General features: G+C 34.4%; 1 protein-coding gene across 1 annotated transcript; it reads left to right on the top strand.

The window, feature by feature from the left end:
- Positions 1–298: 298 nt before the first annotated feature.
- Positions 299–2,278, top strand: LOC127796573 (amino acid transporter AVT1I-like). Its single transcript, XM_052328763.1, has 3 exons — positions 299–476; positions 859–1,466; positions 1,567–2,278. Exons 1-3 carry the CDS (start codon positions 371–373, stop codon positions 2,086–2,088), a joined length of 1,236 nt encoding a protein of 411 aa, XP_052184723.1. The 5' UTR covers positions 299–370; the 3' UTR covers positions 2,089–2,278.
- The last annotated feature ends 16,175 nt before the right edge of the window (positions 2,279–18,453 follow it).

The following is an 18,453-nucleotide window of genomic DNA, read 5'->3' as shown; positions in this document are numbered from 1 at the left end:
CTAAATTTGGAAGGTAATAATGTCATCATTTAGTGTAAAAGATTTTCTTGTGATTGAAAAAATTGACGATTAAATTATTATGAAAGTCAATGACGGGAAACGGTTGTAGACAAATTCAATAGAACTATTATTACGCTCTTTCCATGAACTGACAATGGCAATCTACTCACCCTCACTATCTGTCTCCATCTCCTTCATCAAGTATTCTCATTTTCTCTCCTTACTGATTGACTCTCTCTCTCTCTCTCCCCCCCCCCCCCCCCCCCCCCCACTCTCTCTCCGTGTATATATACACACGCACACAGATATCAGATTCATTCCGCTTATTATGGACCAAAGTTTTGGGTAGTGGGCGACGAAGAATTAATTAATGGACTCCCATGGCGCAGAGGCAACATTGGAGACCCAAAGTCAGCCGCCGCCCAGAGGCACCACCTTACTCAGAACTTGCTTCAATGGAATCAATGCCCTTTCAGGTCTCTCTCTCTCTCTCTCTCTCTCTCTCTCTCTCTCTCTCTCTCTTATAATAATCGTTAGGCATTGGATATTGATCGATCGTTCCGGAGTTTGTTACTGGGTTGAGTTGTGGTATATATATGCGATTATTTGGTCCAGGTTAATTAATTAGTAATGTTGTGGTTTCTGAATGTATGTAACGTTTTGTTAAGCCTTGTTTACATAGAAGGCAGTGTTGTCCTGTGATTGGGAGGTTGCGGGTTCGAGTCATGGGAATGGCTCTTTGCGAAATAAGGATAAAATTGGATAAAAAATGATTTTTGAGGATGCCTTTTTAGCATTGGAATATTTGTGCCATTGACTTAACCTTTCGTCGGCATCATCATCATTCTGCATTGTCAGGAGTTGGGATACTTTCAATTCCGTATGCACTTTCTCAAGGAGGATGGTTGAGTCTAATACTCCTCTTCTTAGTAGCAATCCTGTGCTACTACACTGGGCTGCTTCTTTGCCGATGTATGGATGCAGATACACACATCCAAACTTACCCGGACATTGGAGGGCTGGCCTATGGAGCCAAAGGAAGAACTCTGGTATCCACGTTCATGTACCTTGAGCTCTTCTTGGTCGCGGTCGAGTTCCTGATTCTGGAAGGGGATAATCTAAACAAGCTGTTTCCAGACACTGGTTTTCACATTGGTGGCCACAAGGTTGGAGGAAAGCAGGGGTTTGTCCTGCTCACTGCCCTTGCCATATTGCCGACGGTGTGGCTGAAGAGCTTGGCCCTGCTGGCTTACCTCTCTGCTGGAGGGGTGCTGGCCTCTCTGGTTCTGGTTGGCTCTGTTGCCTGGGTTGGTGCTGCTGAAGGTGTGGGATTTCATGAGAAAGGTGTCATCTGGAAATGGACTGGGCTGCCTACTGCCATAAGCCTGTACACCTTTTGCTACAGTGGCCATGCTGTTTTTCCTACTCTCTGCAACTCCATGAAGGAAAGAAGCCAGTTCTCCCAGGTTGCTTAAACTCATAGTGATAATTGTTCCCTTCTATAATTTTAAATCGAAAAGAGCACTATAAGTTCATAACATTTTGTTGAATTGTTTGTTAAAGCAGGTTTTGTACGTTTGCTTCATACTAAGCACCATCAACTATGGATCAATGGCAGTTTTGGGGTACCTAATGTATGGACAAAATTTGATGTCTCAAGTGACACTAAACCTACCTGTTGACAATCTTAGCTCAAAAATAGCAATATATACCACCTTGATCAACCCCATAACAAAGTATGCTATAATGGTTTCTCCCATTGCCACAGCCATTGAAGAGACATTTCCTCTCCAAAACAGCAGATTGATCAGCTTGCTCATCAGAACAGCCTTGGTGATCAGCACTGTTGTGGTGGCACTAACAGTCCCATTTTTCGGCTATGTCATGGAATTTATAGGCTCATTTTTGAGTGTCAGTGTCTCTTTCTTGTTCCCATGCCTCTGTTACCTGAAGATTTATAAATCTTATCGAAGTTTTGGGGCTGAGTTGATGCTTATTGGAGCAATCATTGTGATGGGAGCTTCTGTGGCTGTAATAGGTACATACACTTCAGTGAAGCAAATTGTTGAACACCTGCATAGAGTTTGAATCAAAGGATGGAGCCAGGATTTTTCTGTGGATAATAATAAAGTTGTGTAGAAGATCATTAGAAATCAAAATTACCATGTAACAAGAAGGAAAATTTCCTTGGCAACTATATGAACAGTTACTTGTGACATTTTTGCCACACTTATGTATTGATATGCTATATAGTTTATATCATATTAATAAATAAATATCACCAAAAAAATATTATATTTAAATATATAAATAATATTTTTGATATTTATATATCGTTTCAGTTATAGATGAATGTTGATGGTTTAATGCCATCTGGACGCCATCAAATCAACTATTGGACAATATTTCCACTAGGACGGAAATGGGATGTAAGAATAGAGCATAAAACAAAAAACCAAAAATACAATTTGCCTATTTAATTGTAATATTTTTTTAATAGTTATATATTAATATATTATATTTTCATCACATTAATATATGAGTATTATTAAAATTATTTTAATTAAATATTTAAATAAGTTTTTTAAAAAACTACATTAAAAAGAGTAATTAAAACTAGATTAGTTGAATGAGGCCATTAATGGGCTTAAACCTTCTCATCCATACCTACATGTTAATGGGTTTGTTGGGAATAAACCAATGCCATGCCCGCTCTTGCTTTGGAAGCAAAATATTAGAGGGGTCCCTCCTTAGCCCCCTAGAAAGGTAACCATTTTTATTAGGGTTTTTTCATGCTAAGAATTTGTTACTCTTATAGAATCTAAGGTAATATTTAATTTCATATTGAAAATAATTTTTTGTTAATTTACATGAGTTGTATTTTGATCATCTAAACTTGTGATATCAAAGAGGTAAATGGAGACCAAAATAAGGTCAAATATATGGTAGGTTAGGCCCTCTAGGGATTGTTTGAACGTTTTAAAACTTAAAGGAAGGAGAGCCCGAGAAGGGCATTTTGATGATTTTGACTCTAAATGAGTATTTTGGTAATTTCTCAACTAAACAATTTGGAAAAAAAAAAAAAAAAGAAAATTGGACAAAAATTATACTTTTGACCTCTAACTTACTACAAATGAGTTTTTGATGGATTTTTTTTTTTTTTTTTTGGTGAATAAGAGATTCATTACGAAAACCAAAAAAGTGCCTATAACTTTAAATTGAAAGGACACTCCTCCAAACTAAAATTAAAAAATAACATATATACAATCATATATAATCAACATGGGAGGTCTATAAAAGATGTCCATTGAAATGAGAACTTTTGAACTTCTAGACGACCTTAAGGAGAGCCCATTGATAGCATAGTTCGTCAATTCATGAAATGTCCCTAAGGAGCATTAGATTGATACATTCGTGTAAATAGCAAAATTTGTGATGAAGACACATGTCTTCTCCTCAAACAATATCCCATAATGCCAATAGCATACTCATGAGTCAACTATCGTTTTACGGGAAAATTGACATTGATGATGCTCTCAGTTACTAAGCGATTCAACTTAGCGGAGTAGAAGAGTATTGGTTAGTTGGGAGCCGCTAAAAATGCCATAAAGCACAGGTCTGCCACATGCAGTTTGTCATTTCTCGTACCGTATAAGGACTGCTTGACTTCCTCAGGAGTCACAACTGTAGTAAACCCAATCCACCGATCTTGAATCAATTGCCTATCCACAAAGGGAGCAAATTCTTCAAGTTGCAAGCAAGCGCTGTTACCTAGAAGATGTTGGTAGTTGGATATCATACTGTCCACTACCTCATCCATGGACTTCGCAATCGAACCATCTGACCTTTAGAGGCTAAAGACATGATGGTTTTTATGCTAAGCCATCAGAGTCTGAAAGAAGAAATGAGAACACCAATCCCTCTCCACTGATGACCATTTAACGCTCTCCAGAAGATGTAAAAGGCATACTCCTAAGCTAAAGCAGCCATATAGTCCCCACTCAACTCCAACCCTTGTTGACGAAAAATGGAATCTTTAGGGTAATCTTGAATACCTTACTACATAAAAGCTAATTTACCTTAAAGATCTAGGACCTTCTTAGAGACATGACCACTGCTGCTATTAAGCTGCTTCATGGCAGTTTTGGCAGCCATGAGCTTCTGCACCAACCTAAACGTAGGAAATCAACTTACTCGCATCTTCTAATTGGCAATCACTTTCCTCAAAAACAAAAGAGATCAATCAAATGGTTGAGGAAATGGAACGGGCCCCTAGGGGTCCTACTACCCCCTATCATACTCACCAGTACAGGACTATGATTCGAAATTCTTGGTTGCAAGAGTAAAGTCTTGCTTTTAAGATACCAAGAAAGCCATGCATCATTAACAAGGGCTTTATCTAACTTACGAAAAATTTAATCTTCCCCTGATCGTTTATTATTCCCAATCAAGGTTAGACCACTATAGCCCAAGTCCTGAATTGAGATGTTCGCTTTTTCTTTCCCATAAGTGAACGGAATCGTAACAAGTAATATAATGATGAATCAAGTATCGTTCCCACGAGGATTAGCTTTTAATCCCTATTTTAATCACTATTAACTTTAATAAGTCACACACAATCAAAATAATACTCAATGGAAGTTTTATATAAGTTAAAACTAACTCACCAAAAGGAAAACACAAAATAACTCTTTAGGTTTTAAATATAGAAATCTAATGCACTAGGGTTCATGAATCCACCGTAGTTCTATAAATAGTTAAATCTTTTAGCGATCGGGTTTCATAATTCTTGCTTTGAGATGAAAATCAATGATTCTAAGTTAATCAAAAGCCTCTCTCGATGGTCAATCGAATCTATGCTCACACATGGGATTAATTATCTCTAATTAATCTACAAATATACAAACATGCATTTATCCACAATGATCATCAAAATAAGATTTCACAAGGCATAACGGCATCTCTACCTATTATTGAACATTATGTCGTTTATTATCAAGTGCTAATTTATATTGAATCTCTCGAAAGCAATATAAATCACAAACACGTTCTAAGGGCGGCCAAGCATTAAAACGGAATTAGTGCATAACAAACGATCAACTCAAAAGACAAGAATAAAATAAAACCCAAATACTTTTAATTAAACCATCATTGAACTAGGTTTCATCAATCACCCTAGCCATAAAGTACTTAGCCTAACATAGTTTCAAACAACGAAAGAGTAATAAAAATTGAGTTCATGATGTTGTAAAGAAGAAAGAACAGAAAAATAAAATCAAAAATCGAAGATCTTCAAGAAAATCTCCTCTTTTTGCCTCAACTTGTCGTCTTCTCCTCCCTTCCAAAAGCCCTTAATCTTTCTTAAATGAGCCTTTATATAGTTCTCTTTAGGTTATCAAAGTCCTATACCTTGAAGGAGTCCATCTCTCTTTTATTTGGATTGAAACGGGCTTAAAACGAAGTTTTGAACATTACCGCGGTCCTACCGCAGTATGCTTGTTGCTGTAGACCCGTGAGCTCCAGAAAGCAAATCCTAAAGCGGTTCTACAACGGTATGCATTCCACTGTAAGACCGTGAGCTCCAGCAACTAAATCTTACAGCGATCTTACAACGGTATGCATGCCACTATAAGCCCGCTAGCCTTCTTCTTTTGCTTCTTTCTTCATCATATTTCACTTTTTGCTCGATACTCTTTTGCTTTCTTTTAATTCGGTACCCGACCATGCCTCCAAGCTTTATTTCACTCCCATCATATGCCAAAATCATTCTTTTTGCTCCATATTCGCTTTAACACATGCTCCACATCTACATAAGCATATATAGAACCAAATCAAGTAGAAATCATGCTTATTGAATGTATAAATGCTAAGTTTATAGACCAAAATAAATGTATAAAAGACACTTATCATGAGACACCAAATAGAAATTGATCAAATCTATGCATGCCTAGAGTAACAGAGATGTTACCACCTTGCATCTCTGAAACATGATGACAGACATTAAAATCTCCCATTAAAAGTGTAACAGCCCACTTCTTCAGGGCGTGTTATGCCTTAGGAAATTTGGTCTATTTTTTTTTTTTTTTTTTTATCATTACATTATCCCGAAATTCCCTAAGACCTTATCTAGTGCGAAATATCTACACTAGAAAATAAATACAAAGCGGAAGCTGAATTGAACCTGCTCATGGTAATGCATATAATAATAACTGGACGTGACATTCATTACAAAGTTAATTCATAAGCGTCTGACTATAAATACAATGTACATAATTCTTAAACTACTCATATTACAACATAACATGGTACATTTACTCGCTTCTTGACGTCTCGTGTCACTACACATCACCAATCTCGGAATCATCTCTACAAGTCCCAACTGGAACGTTGAATGTTCCAGGGGCGAACCCAAGTTAGATGATGAACCATTTAAGTAAGGGTACATAATGCTATGTCATGAGTGTATGCAATGTCTTTCATCGTAGGTGTCAACTGCACCCCTCATGCTACCTACCATTTTAGCGGCCACCTCTTTCGAAGCCGGGGTGTATGGGTGCACCCTTGGTAAGGCAGCAGTGCCAGTTCGTACTCCCTACTGCCTCATATGCGTGTGATCGATGATATCAACGTGTATTTATGCATTTCATAGTCATGTATGCAGTCTACGTGATGGATACATATCAGGGCATGTCAAAATGATGAAAACATTTTTGAGAAAGTACCACTTACCTTTTAGAGTTTATCGGGCTACCTCAAAATTCGTGCCTTGCCTCGATTTGAGTGCTAACCTCAAAATTCACACCAGACACCTCAACTTTGACCTCAAAGCATCCTAATCACCATAAGTATTTGAATAAATATTAAATCCTATTTTTCTATAATTTCTGGCATTTTCTTTAATTTTCTCTCTATTTCTTCCTATTTTTCCTCAATAATTCCAAATTAAATATTTCTAGGAATATTTTCTCAAATATTTCACTACGACAATTCATAAAATAATATTTTAAAATTTCTACAATTTTTTAGAGAATTTTACTCACCTTAACTTAGCATCTCCGATTTCCTCAATTTGCGTGCAATATTCGAAAAGCGTGCCCAAGCTGTTTTTTCTCACCAAAATCTCCGGGATATCACCAAAACATAATTTCCTATTTTTCAGGATTTTTCTAGAATTTTCCCATCATTTTTTCTATTTTCTTTTCTTTTCTTTCTTTTCTTTTCTTTTTTTTTTTCTCCCTCTCTTCTTCTTCCTCTTCCTCTGTTTCTTCCTCCCGTGCCCGCCTGCAACCTGCAACTCTCTCTTTCATCTTTTCTTTCTTCTTTCCTTTTCTTTCTTCTTCTTCTTCTTCTTCCTTCTCCTTCTTTCTTCTCCTTTCTTCTTCTTCTTCTTCTTCTTCTTCCTTCTCCTTTCTTCTTCTTCTTCTTCTTCTTCTTCTTCTTCCCTTCCTTCTCTTCTTCCTCTGCTTCTTCTTTCTTCTGCCATGGATGGGCACAGACAGCTCTGCCGTCCCTCCTTCCCACGGCCGTCGGCCACCTTGATCGCCATTGACGGCCTCCCCGGCCATTGCCGCACCAGCTCGCCATCACCGCGAGCCAGCCGCTCACTGTCGTCGCCCGTAGCAGCCTCCCCTGCTCGCGTTGGCTGCTGGAGCTTGCGGCCATGGCTGCCATGGCGGCGGCTCAGCTGCTTTCGGTCGCGTCTCGAGCTTCCGTAGCCTCCGACGACCACCGCGCCACCATCAGCGAGCTGCATCTCGCCTCGAACCACCGTCATGCTTGCTGGTCGTCGGTCATGGCTGCTGAACAGCAGCTTCGCTGCTGCTGCCATGGCCGAATTTGGCCATTCTGAGCGGCCCCCTTGGCTCCAGCGCTCTCTCTCACGAGCTCTCTTCCAATCTCTCTCCCTCTCTCTCTCTCGATCTCTCATTTGCTTGCCTCTCAATCGGCCGATTCTCTTGCCTATTTATAGGCAGCCATGGCTTGCTATCCAAGGTGCATATATATATATATAGTACATTACATTAATAACAAAATCTCTCACATTCGGCTGCTATATCCCTTAATCCCGCTGTCATTTTGCGCAAATCTCGCTTAGCCATGAAAATCTTGCAGAGGGTCCATCACTTCATCATTTGAACAATTCAAGTTGCAGCAAAATGAACTTCGCAGAAGCTCTCTTTCACGCACACACGCGCACGGATATGTATATATATTTATATATTTTGCTTGATACATTTAACCAAATCATCCTGTCCTACCTACACCATGTCTCTTGGAGATATTTTTTCCTCAATTTATGCTTCCCAATATCTCTCCCATTGCAGCAAATCTCGGTCATTCAAAGCTTCTCAGAAGCTGGCCACGCGCACGAGCATATGTATACATAGGTATATATAACTATTTATTACACTTTAAATTAAGAGAAATTATTTATTAAACTCAAATTTTATTATAATATTACTTGGGTAATTTTCTTATTACAACCCTGCCCTCAAACACCGATTAAATTGCATTAGAATACTGAAAATACAAATTTAATAATTCAAAACTTAGTCAAAAAGGACAATTCGCCCCAGTGTCTTCATCGAACTATCGTTTAATCCCGAAACCACTGAAGGGTTGTTCATTACGCAAAATCGGAGCCCTCCTAAGGTTCCGTTGATTTTTTTCGGGAGTTTCCTATGACGATTCGGTCTTGCAGCCTAAATAATAGCTGTATTTTAGTTGTACCGAAAATCGTTCCTAATCCGATTTCTTTGGCCACCATAAATCTTAACTTGGAATGCTCGACGAGACCATGTAATTTTCTTTAGACAATTTCACTCTGAGGCATTTCTTGTAGTTGATTCGGTACCTAAAATTGCTATAAAATCCATTTTTCGGTATTCTAAACTTATTAAAATTACGTGGCAGCCTTATCTAAACATGGGGTATTACAAAAAGCCACAATTCATTAGCAACTAATATACCCACACTCCTTAAGGAAGTCCATAAATGAGCTTGATCCACCTCATCATTCCCAGCATATACACATGTGAATAAAAATGAGCCAAAGACAAGGTTACTCAACACTCAAAAATGAATAAATTTGTCAAATTTACACAAACAAACCAGGTTAATGACTAAAGGGTTATACTCGATCTAGATCCGACCACCCTAGCAACAATCATAATTATATTCCCATACCCATGAAGGCTTAATCAAACGAGAAATACTACTTGTCTGATTCTCTTGGACCCTAGTTTCCAAGAACACCACTAAAGATAATTTGTTTTGCGTTATGACACTACAAGAAAATAGTAGTTTAGAGAAGAATTTTTTTAGACAGATTTTTCCATCTCAAATTAGAGAAGGAAAAAAATTGGTCTCTAATTTGAGACGGATTTAGAGACGATAACTAATCCGTCTCAATTGGAGAGAGATGTAGAGAGGGAAAAAAATTCGTCCTTAATTTGAGACGCAAAAATTTTCTTCTCAAAAATTCGTCTCAAATTTAAGACGGATTTAGAGATGAAAATTAATCTGTATCAAATTAGGGATGGATTAATTTCCGTCTCTATGTCCATCTCAATTTGAGACGAAGTTTTGAGAAGAAAATTTTTTCATCTCAAATTAGAGACGAATTTATTTTGTCTCAAAATTCATCTCAAATTGAGATGGATTTTTGAGACGAAAATTAATCTGTCTCAAAATCTCTCTCAGAAATTTTTTTCCTTCTCAAATTTATAAAATATAAAATTAATTTATAAAATTTAAAATTTTGAAATATTAATTTATGAAATATAAAATTTGTATCTATAGATATAGAAATTAAATTCTAAATATATAAATTAATATATTTCATGTGCATAAAATATAAAATAAAGTATATATACATTTAAACTAATATATATAAAAATTTATAAATTAAAATATATATTAAGTGTATAATAAATTTTTTTATACACACATAATTCACTCTCCCAATGTCTAAACCACCATTGGAGTTCCACTAAATCAAAAGCACTGAGGTTTCCACACTAGCTCTCTTTGAAAATTAGATACACATATAGATTACAATGGGTTCTAGGCAATTTACAATAGAGCCCATTGTAATTCACATATACAATATGATAAAAATATGAAAAATCAGTTTAGCTAGAATGGCAAAAAAACAATGATTGCAACTCATTTGTCAAAAAATTACGTTTTAACCATTCCAACCACATATCCAAGATTACACAACATCTAAGAAAGTAATTATAGAATATTCGAGGAGTACAATATCATTACAGAATCTACAAAACAATAATCTAATTCACCATGTTGATGGTTTTGGATTTTGCCGATGCTCAGTGTTAATGATGGTTGTCGAACACAACAGATCTAAGTTCATTGATATCACATGGGAATGGCCACTATCACTACAAGAAAAATCAAATTTAGTGGCAGAAAAATCCGTCACTAAAATAAGAATATCCGTCACTAAACAATTTAGTGATGGATTTAGTGACGGACAAATTCCGTCACTAAAACTCACAAATTTCAGCGACGGAATATTTTAGTGACGGAAAACCCCATCGCTGATCTGTGAAAGCCCCGTCACAGATCAGCGACTGGGCTTCCCGTCACTAATTATTTTTTAAAATAAAAAAATAAAAAATATATATTAAAATTTTAATAAAATAAAAATAAAAATAAATTATTTTTTTAAAAATCTTTGAAGGGCGGCACCCGTTGCTGATCAGCGACGGGAATTTCCATCACTAAATTAATTTTTAAATTAAAAAAATAAAAATATATATTAAAATTTTAATAAAAATTAAATTATTTTTGAATATTTGTGACAGCAATTACTGTCGCTGATCAGTGACGGAAACTCCCGTCGCTAAATAATTTTTTTAAATAAAACAAATATATTAAAATTTAAATAAAATTAAATAAAAAATAAATTATATTTCAAAAATCTGTGACGAGCATACCCGTTGCTGATTAGCGACGGGTATGCCCGTTACTAAATTAATTTTTAAAATAAAAAAATATTAAAATACATATTAAAATTTAAATGAAAATTAAATTATTTTTTGAAAATTTTTGACGGGAATGACTGTCGCTGATCAGCGACGGGAACTCCCGTCACTAAATGATTTTTTAAAATAAAAAATATATATATTAAAATTTGAATTAAATTAAATAAAAATTATATTATATTTTAAAAATCTGTGACGGGCATACCCGTCGCTGATCAACGACGGGTATGCCCGTCACTAAATTAATTTTTAAATTAAAAAAATAAAAAAATATTAAAATATATATTAAAATTTAAATAAAATTAAATTATTTAAAAATTAAAAATTAAAAAATAAATAATTACAAAATAAAAAGTATATATTAAAATAATATTAAATTAAAAAATAATAATAATAAAATTAAAATTAAATTATTTTAAATCATGTAAGAATGTAAAAATTAAAAAAATAATTTTCTTAATTAAATTAAATTAAAAACAACTGAAATATAAATAAAATTATATAAATTAATTTTTATATAAAAATAAATATTTTCATAAATATTACTATTTACGAATGTTCACAATTAAATTTTTTAATTTATATATTTTTATAATTATTATTAGAAATCTTTTAATTAAAAATACAAATTAAAATTAAAATTTTATACAAAATTTGTTAATTAAAATTTTAATTATTTAATTCAATAGAAAAAAAATGTGAGATAACAAATATGGACACAAAATTCAAATCCATAAATTTCATTACTACAATCATAAATAGTTCTCAATAGAATTAACAATCATCATCATCATCATTTTCATCATTCTCATTTTCTTCATCTTCACTCTCATTACCCTCATCATTACAAAACGGATTTTCACCCGGTGAATTTCTCGATGATCCAGGAGATGTTGAATTACTGAATACTCTGGACATCATTTTATTCATCTGATCCCTCCATGTCAGCATATCCTGCATCTGTTGCCGTAGCTGTTCATTCTCAGTATTCATTTGGGACATCGTTTACCTCATTTGCTGATTCTCCTCATTCATCTGGGTGAATTACAGTTTCATTTGTTCAAAATCTTGTGTCACGGATCCACATGAACTATTAGAGGTGCTACCGGATAGAGATGGGTAAGATTGATTCCCTTGAGAGCCGAGACCGTAGATACGACCTCTCTTATTTCTACTAGAGACAGCTTGATAAAAGATGTGGTGCTCATTGACTGTAGGTGAAGAGGTCGAATCGCTCTCAACTGATTGTAAAGATGCCTCAGCGTTTAATCTCTCGAACGCTTCCAATATAAATTAAAATTAATATTGGCATTTATAATTAAATTAAAAAATCATCAAATAACATACATATAAGTAAATATAATTACCGCGACAGTTTGTGATCTATGATCCACCCATACTTCTTGTCCTTGATCATTTTTTCGAGTGTGGGTTTTCTTGAAAATTTCAAATTCGTTAGGCTTGTGATTTAATTCCTTTGCCTGTATGACAAATATATATGAAGTAAATAAGATAAAATACAAACCACTATATAAGTTATTAAAATTCTGAAACATTGATATAGAAAAAATAATTACCAGTCTTCTTCAAGTCTCGGTGAAAGGAATGGATCCGCCTGTGTGCACTGACCCGCCGATCTCAGATGTGCGATTCTTTTTATTTTGTTCAAATTTTTTCTTGTATTCATTCTCATTCCACTTTGCTTGTAATGACCTTCGCACGGACGGATCCATCCAATCACCCTTATCAGCACCGCTTTTAACTTTATTCAAATTACTCCTAAAACTTCGTTGACCTGACTTATTCCAAGTAATCCATATACTATTACTTTCTTTAGCTTGCCATTTGAACATTTTCTATAACAAGTTAAATAAAAAAGAATAAATATATATAAAATATTAAACTGATAATTAAAAATTAGAATTACACTAACGCTAAACTCTTCAAGCCACATTCGTCGTGTTATTTCTGGAATATCATTCCATTGAAGCCAAGGTTCATTGTAGCGTCTCTTCCAAATTTTTGAGAGAATAGCTAGTGGGCTAACTTCAAGGATAAAACTATAAAATCGATATGAAATTAATCAAAACATGAATTTATGTGTGTAACAAAATAGATCAATGAATTTAGACATTATATTAATATACTCACTGATCACAGTTTTGATTACAAGATAATTCTGTTCGATGATCAGCTTGGTCTACATCTGTTGGTTCAGGTTGAGTTGGACTAAGATTCTGTGGTAGTGGAGAGGACGAATGGTGTGGATGAGATGTTGGCATAAATGTGTATGGATAAGAGGTAAATTGTGGTGTAGGCTCAGGTGGGTGGGTTGTGGGTATAATAGGAGTATATCCCACCGGATATGACATCCCACCAAAAGGCTGTGAAAACTGAGTCATGGGAATAAAAGCCTGTGGGTGTGTTGATTGGGGAAAGAAGGGAGTAGAAGGGACAACATGTGTTGAAACAGAAGGAGAAGAGTGCGAGGCAGTAGTAGAAGGATCCAGAGAAGGTGTATCCCTATGACATCGACGGCTACCCCTACCTTTACTACCTCTACCTCTGCTTGCTCTGGGAGGTGAATGTCTTGACATCTATTTCAATAATTGCATTGAAAATAAAAAATAATAAAAGTACAATATCACATCCATTGAAAAAAACTAATGTCCTTAATTATAACATTAAATCTAAATGTTTTTATAACATCAATTATATTTAATGTTATAGCAGTATTTTAATAAATTTAGATTTTTATTACATTAAATCTAAATATTTCTAAAACATTACATTTTTATAACATTAAATATGATTATTTTAATAACATTAATTTAATTATTATTTTAACATTTTTAAATTCGTATATTTATTAAAAAAATTATATAATCAATATTTTATATTTCATATTTCATTTACAAAGTAATTTTAAATTTTTTATTATATTTTATAACATTATATTTGTATTTCTAATTTTAAAGCTTGTATTTAATAAATACCTAACTAACCAACAATATTTATAACATTATTTTGTAAATTTAATTTTAAAATACAAATGTTAAGCATTTTATTTAAAATAATTATAATATATTTAATAAATAACTACTAAATAAAACACTATTTTTACCCCCCAAAAATTGTATATTTATTAAATTTTTTTATATATAATTAATATTTCTTTTAAAGAAATGTATATTTTAATTTTTTTATTAAATTTTATAACATTATATTTATATTTCTAATTTTAAAACTTGAATTTAATAAATACCTAACTAACCAATGATATTTATAACATTATGTTTGTATTTTTAAATTTAAAATACAAATAAGAACTAAATTTCAATAAAAAAAATTTAACTTTTTCTTTAAAATTATTATAATATATTTAATGAATAACTATTTAAAACACTGTTTTTACAAATAAATTGTATATTTATTAAATGTTTTATATATAATTAATAAATTTTTTTAAAATATATATTTTAAATTTTTATTAAATTTTATAACATTATTTTTGTATTTTCAAATTTAAAATTTATATTTAATAAATACCTAACTAACCAACAATATTTATAACATTATATTTGTATCTTTAATTTTAAAATACAAAGAAGAACTAATTAAAATACAAATATTAAGGTTTTTATTTAAAATCATTATAATATATTCAATAAATAATTACTTAAAACACTGTTTTTACAAAAAAAATTATATATTTATTAAAATTTTTATATATAATTAATATTTATTTGACAAAAAAATACTATTTAAATTTTTTATTAAATTTTATAACATTATAATTTTATTTCCAATTTTAAAGTTTGTATTTAATAAATACCTAACTAACCAACAATATTTATAACATCATATTTGTATTTTTAATTTTAGAATATAAATAAAAGTAGTTAAAATATAAATATTAATCTTTTATTTAAAATTATTATAATTTATTTAATAAATAACTACGTACAACACTATTTTAAAAAACTGTATATTTATTTTATTTTTTATAATTAATTAATATTTTATTTACAAATATTGATTGACATATTAATTTTTTTACACGTTTTTTAATATTTTTATATAAATCATCAATAATAAACACACAATACACAATAATATATACAAAATATACAATATATAAACATAAAATAAACAATAACATACATGCAATAAATATAAATAACAAATATATTAAAATGAAATTGACATATCTGCAAAAAGGAAACAATCAATAACTAAGATAATGAAATTGGCATATGAATTAAAAGGAAACAATCTATAACTAACATAAATATTTGTTATCCTAGAAACATTTAAAATATACCTAACAATTAAAATGATATAAATAAAATATAAAGAAAAAAGAAAAAAAAATACCTTACTGTAAAAGAAAAGTAGAGCTCAACTATACTGCAAAATATAAATTTATCGTAAGAGTGAGGGAGGGAGGGAGAGACGCAGAAAGGAAGTGCAGAGGAGGGGGAAGGGAAAGAGAAAGGGAGGTGGGGATTTAAAGAGGGGTGGAGGGGGGGCGCGAGTAGGAAATTAAAATAATTTGGGGAGGAAAAAATGGAAGATGGGTTGGGTGCAGGGGGAGGAGAGGTTGGAAAGGGGACACGTGGGGGTGGGGGTGGGGGGGGGGGGGTGGCAGGGTTGTGTTTACTTGTAATGCTTGTTGGATCTATGATTGAATTTACCTGAACCAATAAAAAATATGGCAATAAAATCAATAAGAAGAAGAACTTACATAAGATATATAGTGCGTAGCATGCATGTAACGGCCTGCCTCCCGGAGCCCCTGCTAGCATAGAGGATTCGTGAGAGGGTCATTACTAAAATGATACCGAACAATAACACAACCCTTATTTAAATCATAATCTCTTTTTATTATAACATCTCATAAAATATCTTTACAAAACCATTTATCACTTGGGCCCACCTAGGCTTACATAACATACGACAATCTCAAAAAAACGTAAACATTAACCTTAACAGAAGTACAACGACACCCAGGATCTAGTTTCGGGAGAGCTCTACACTTACTACCATGACACGGCAGCCTGGACTCAAACCCCACTGAACGTACCTGCTATCATAGATGTATCTCTTATTTGGAATGATGGAAAACAAACATAAGTCGTGAGACTCAGCAAGGTCTAGAAAGAAAGGCTGAGGGCTTAGGATAGAACTCTTCTCATGACACCCTATGCAATTCATGCCAATGCAATCACACCATGTCATAAACTATACGTACCTTATTTCTACATGCATAACATAAAATTAACTATACATAAGGAACCAGGGGCCCACATAAGTCACACATTGGCACCCAAGTCTCGCATACAAACCTGTTGCAGCCTAACATAGGATATCATATCATCATTCTCTTAGACCAGCCTTTTCCTGACATGGTTGGCTTTTCCTGACATTCACCATATCATCATTCTCTTAGACCAGTCTTTTCCTGACATAGTCGGCTTTTCCTGATACTCGTTACATGCTCTTCCTGATACCCATCATACTCTCATGTGTTCTTCATGTCATACATCACATAATCATATACTTTCGCGATCTTGGTCTTCCCTCGAGCCAACCCCGAGCTAATATCTAACCTGAGCCGAAGCTCCCTCGGGCCAACCCCAAGCTAATATCTAAGCTGAGCCAAAGCTCACCAAGTTGGTACTCCCGACACCTGGCACGGTACTCCCGTCCATAATAACAGTAACATTAGAACCATGCAAAACAACACATAAGGAATGCAAAGGCTTTTGTAGCATAAACGTGATGACAGGGCCCTCATAAACCAAGCATCAAGCCCTGCTACGCCCACACATAAGAATTCACACATGCGACATGCTCTAAATGCATATGCTTACCTAGGATACCCAAATTGGTTCTTAGACCAATCGGGTTATGCAAATGCTCACGCATCCTGTCACACACAAAGCATGTCCCCACGTGAATGCAACTCAGTCCCTTGTAGCACACACACATCATGATATGCACAAACCAAGGCGGGAATCTGGAGTACCAACTCTTCTGGCTGTCTAGCGCTTATCGTAACAATCGATAACTGGCGCTCATACATCCAGCCATCAACTGCCACGACCCACGGTGACACACTATTAGCGCCCATACTCTTAAGACACATTTACTGACACTATTAGCTTTATATCTTCTAAACATTACACAACATTTCTTCATAACTCTTCATGTACATAATCTCATAACATCGTGATACCATTCTCATTCTTTCTCATAAAATCATCTCAACATACATAATAGACTCTTAACATATTCTCATAATCTTGACCATAGCCAATTTTCTAAGAACCTAACCCTAACGGGTTCGACATCATTCTCAAGGGAAGCGGAGCGATACGAAACTCCGTGACGGACATAAATGTAACGCCTCGCTCCCACTTACGGGTGTTACTCGTGAACAATCACCCGAATTGTCCACATGCCCGGCCTGTGGCGAAGGGTGGACCATGTTTCAAAACGAAACGCCCTAGGTGGGAACTAGGCTCGTCCTTCCCTTCGCTGAATCCCAGGATTCACTAGCAGAATTGGGCTTTAGCCACACTGCATTGGCTATAAAGAAAATCTCCTTCAGGCGCCCAATCGCCATTTTCTCAATTTATTTAATTCTTTTTCATCGAAGAATTTTACCGGGCTCCAAAAAATTCACCATCTAAACCAATCCATTGATGGATCACCAATTTTGGAGGAAAAACTCATCATTTTCAATTTTCCAAAATTTCGGCGTTTTCTCCAAAAATGCCCGAAAATCCATTTATTTTGAAAATTCCTCCGGGGCCCAAAATCGATTTAGAAATGCCCCTTAATTTCCCAAAATTCCAAATTTTAAAAAAAATTTGGCCGGCGAGGCCCGCTGGCATGCGCGGGGCCCCGCTGGGCGCTGGCCGCGCCCGCGTGCGCCTGCCCGCGCGCACGCCCCCGCGCGCGGCCGCCTACCCGCGCGCGCGGCCGCAGCAGCCCGCGCGCAGGCTGCAGGCTGCTATTTCCAGCAGCCTCCTGCAGCTCCTTCACTCATTTTTTTTTTTTTTCCTTGGGCTATAAAACCCCAAATTTTCCAGAAATTCCACTCCAAAAAAATGCATTGAAAATTTCCACATTTCCAATTTCCAAGCCTATTTTTACAACAAAAATTCTTTTCTCCAAACTCACAATTTATTCCAAATAAATTACATTCATGGTTCTAGGCCTTCACAAGCCCTTGCAAACCCTTAACATACATCACATGAAGCACTTACCAATAATAGGCTTCCCTAAGCCATTAAACCACAAATTAAACACCACAAACCTAGGCTTCTCAAGCCATAACCTTAGCTTTACAACAAAAATAAAATGATACACCATGAACTTCAACCACAAGCTTCCAACACATTCCCTTTTCTTCTTTTGGCATAAAAACAACCTA

The sequence above is a fragment of the Diospyros lotus genome, chromosome 3 (genome assembly GCF_014633365.1).
Source record: "Diospyros lotus cultivar Yz01 chromosome 3, ASM1463336v1, whole genome shotgun sequence".
Classification (NCBI taxonomy): Eukaryota; Viridiplantae; Streptophyta; class Magnoliopsida; order Ericales; family Ebenaceae; genus Diospyros; species Diospyros lotus.
Note: the sequence above shows the minus strand (reverse complement) of the source record. Positions and strands in the feature narration are given on the sequence as shown.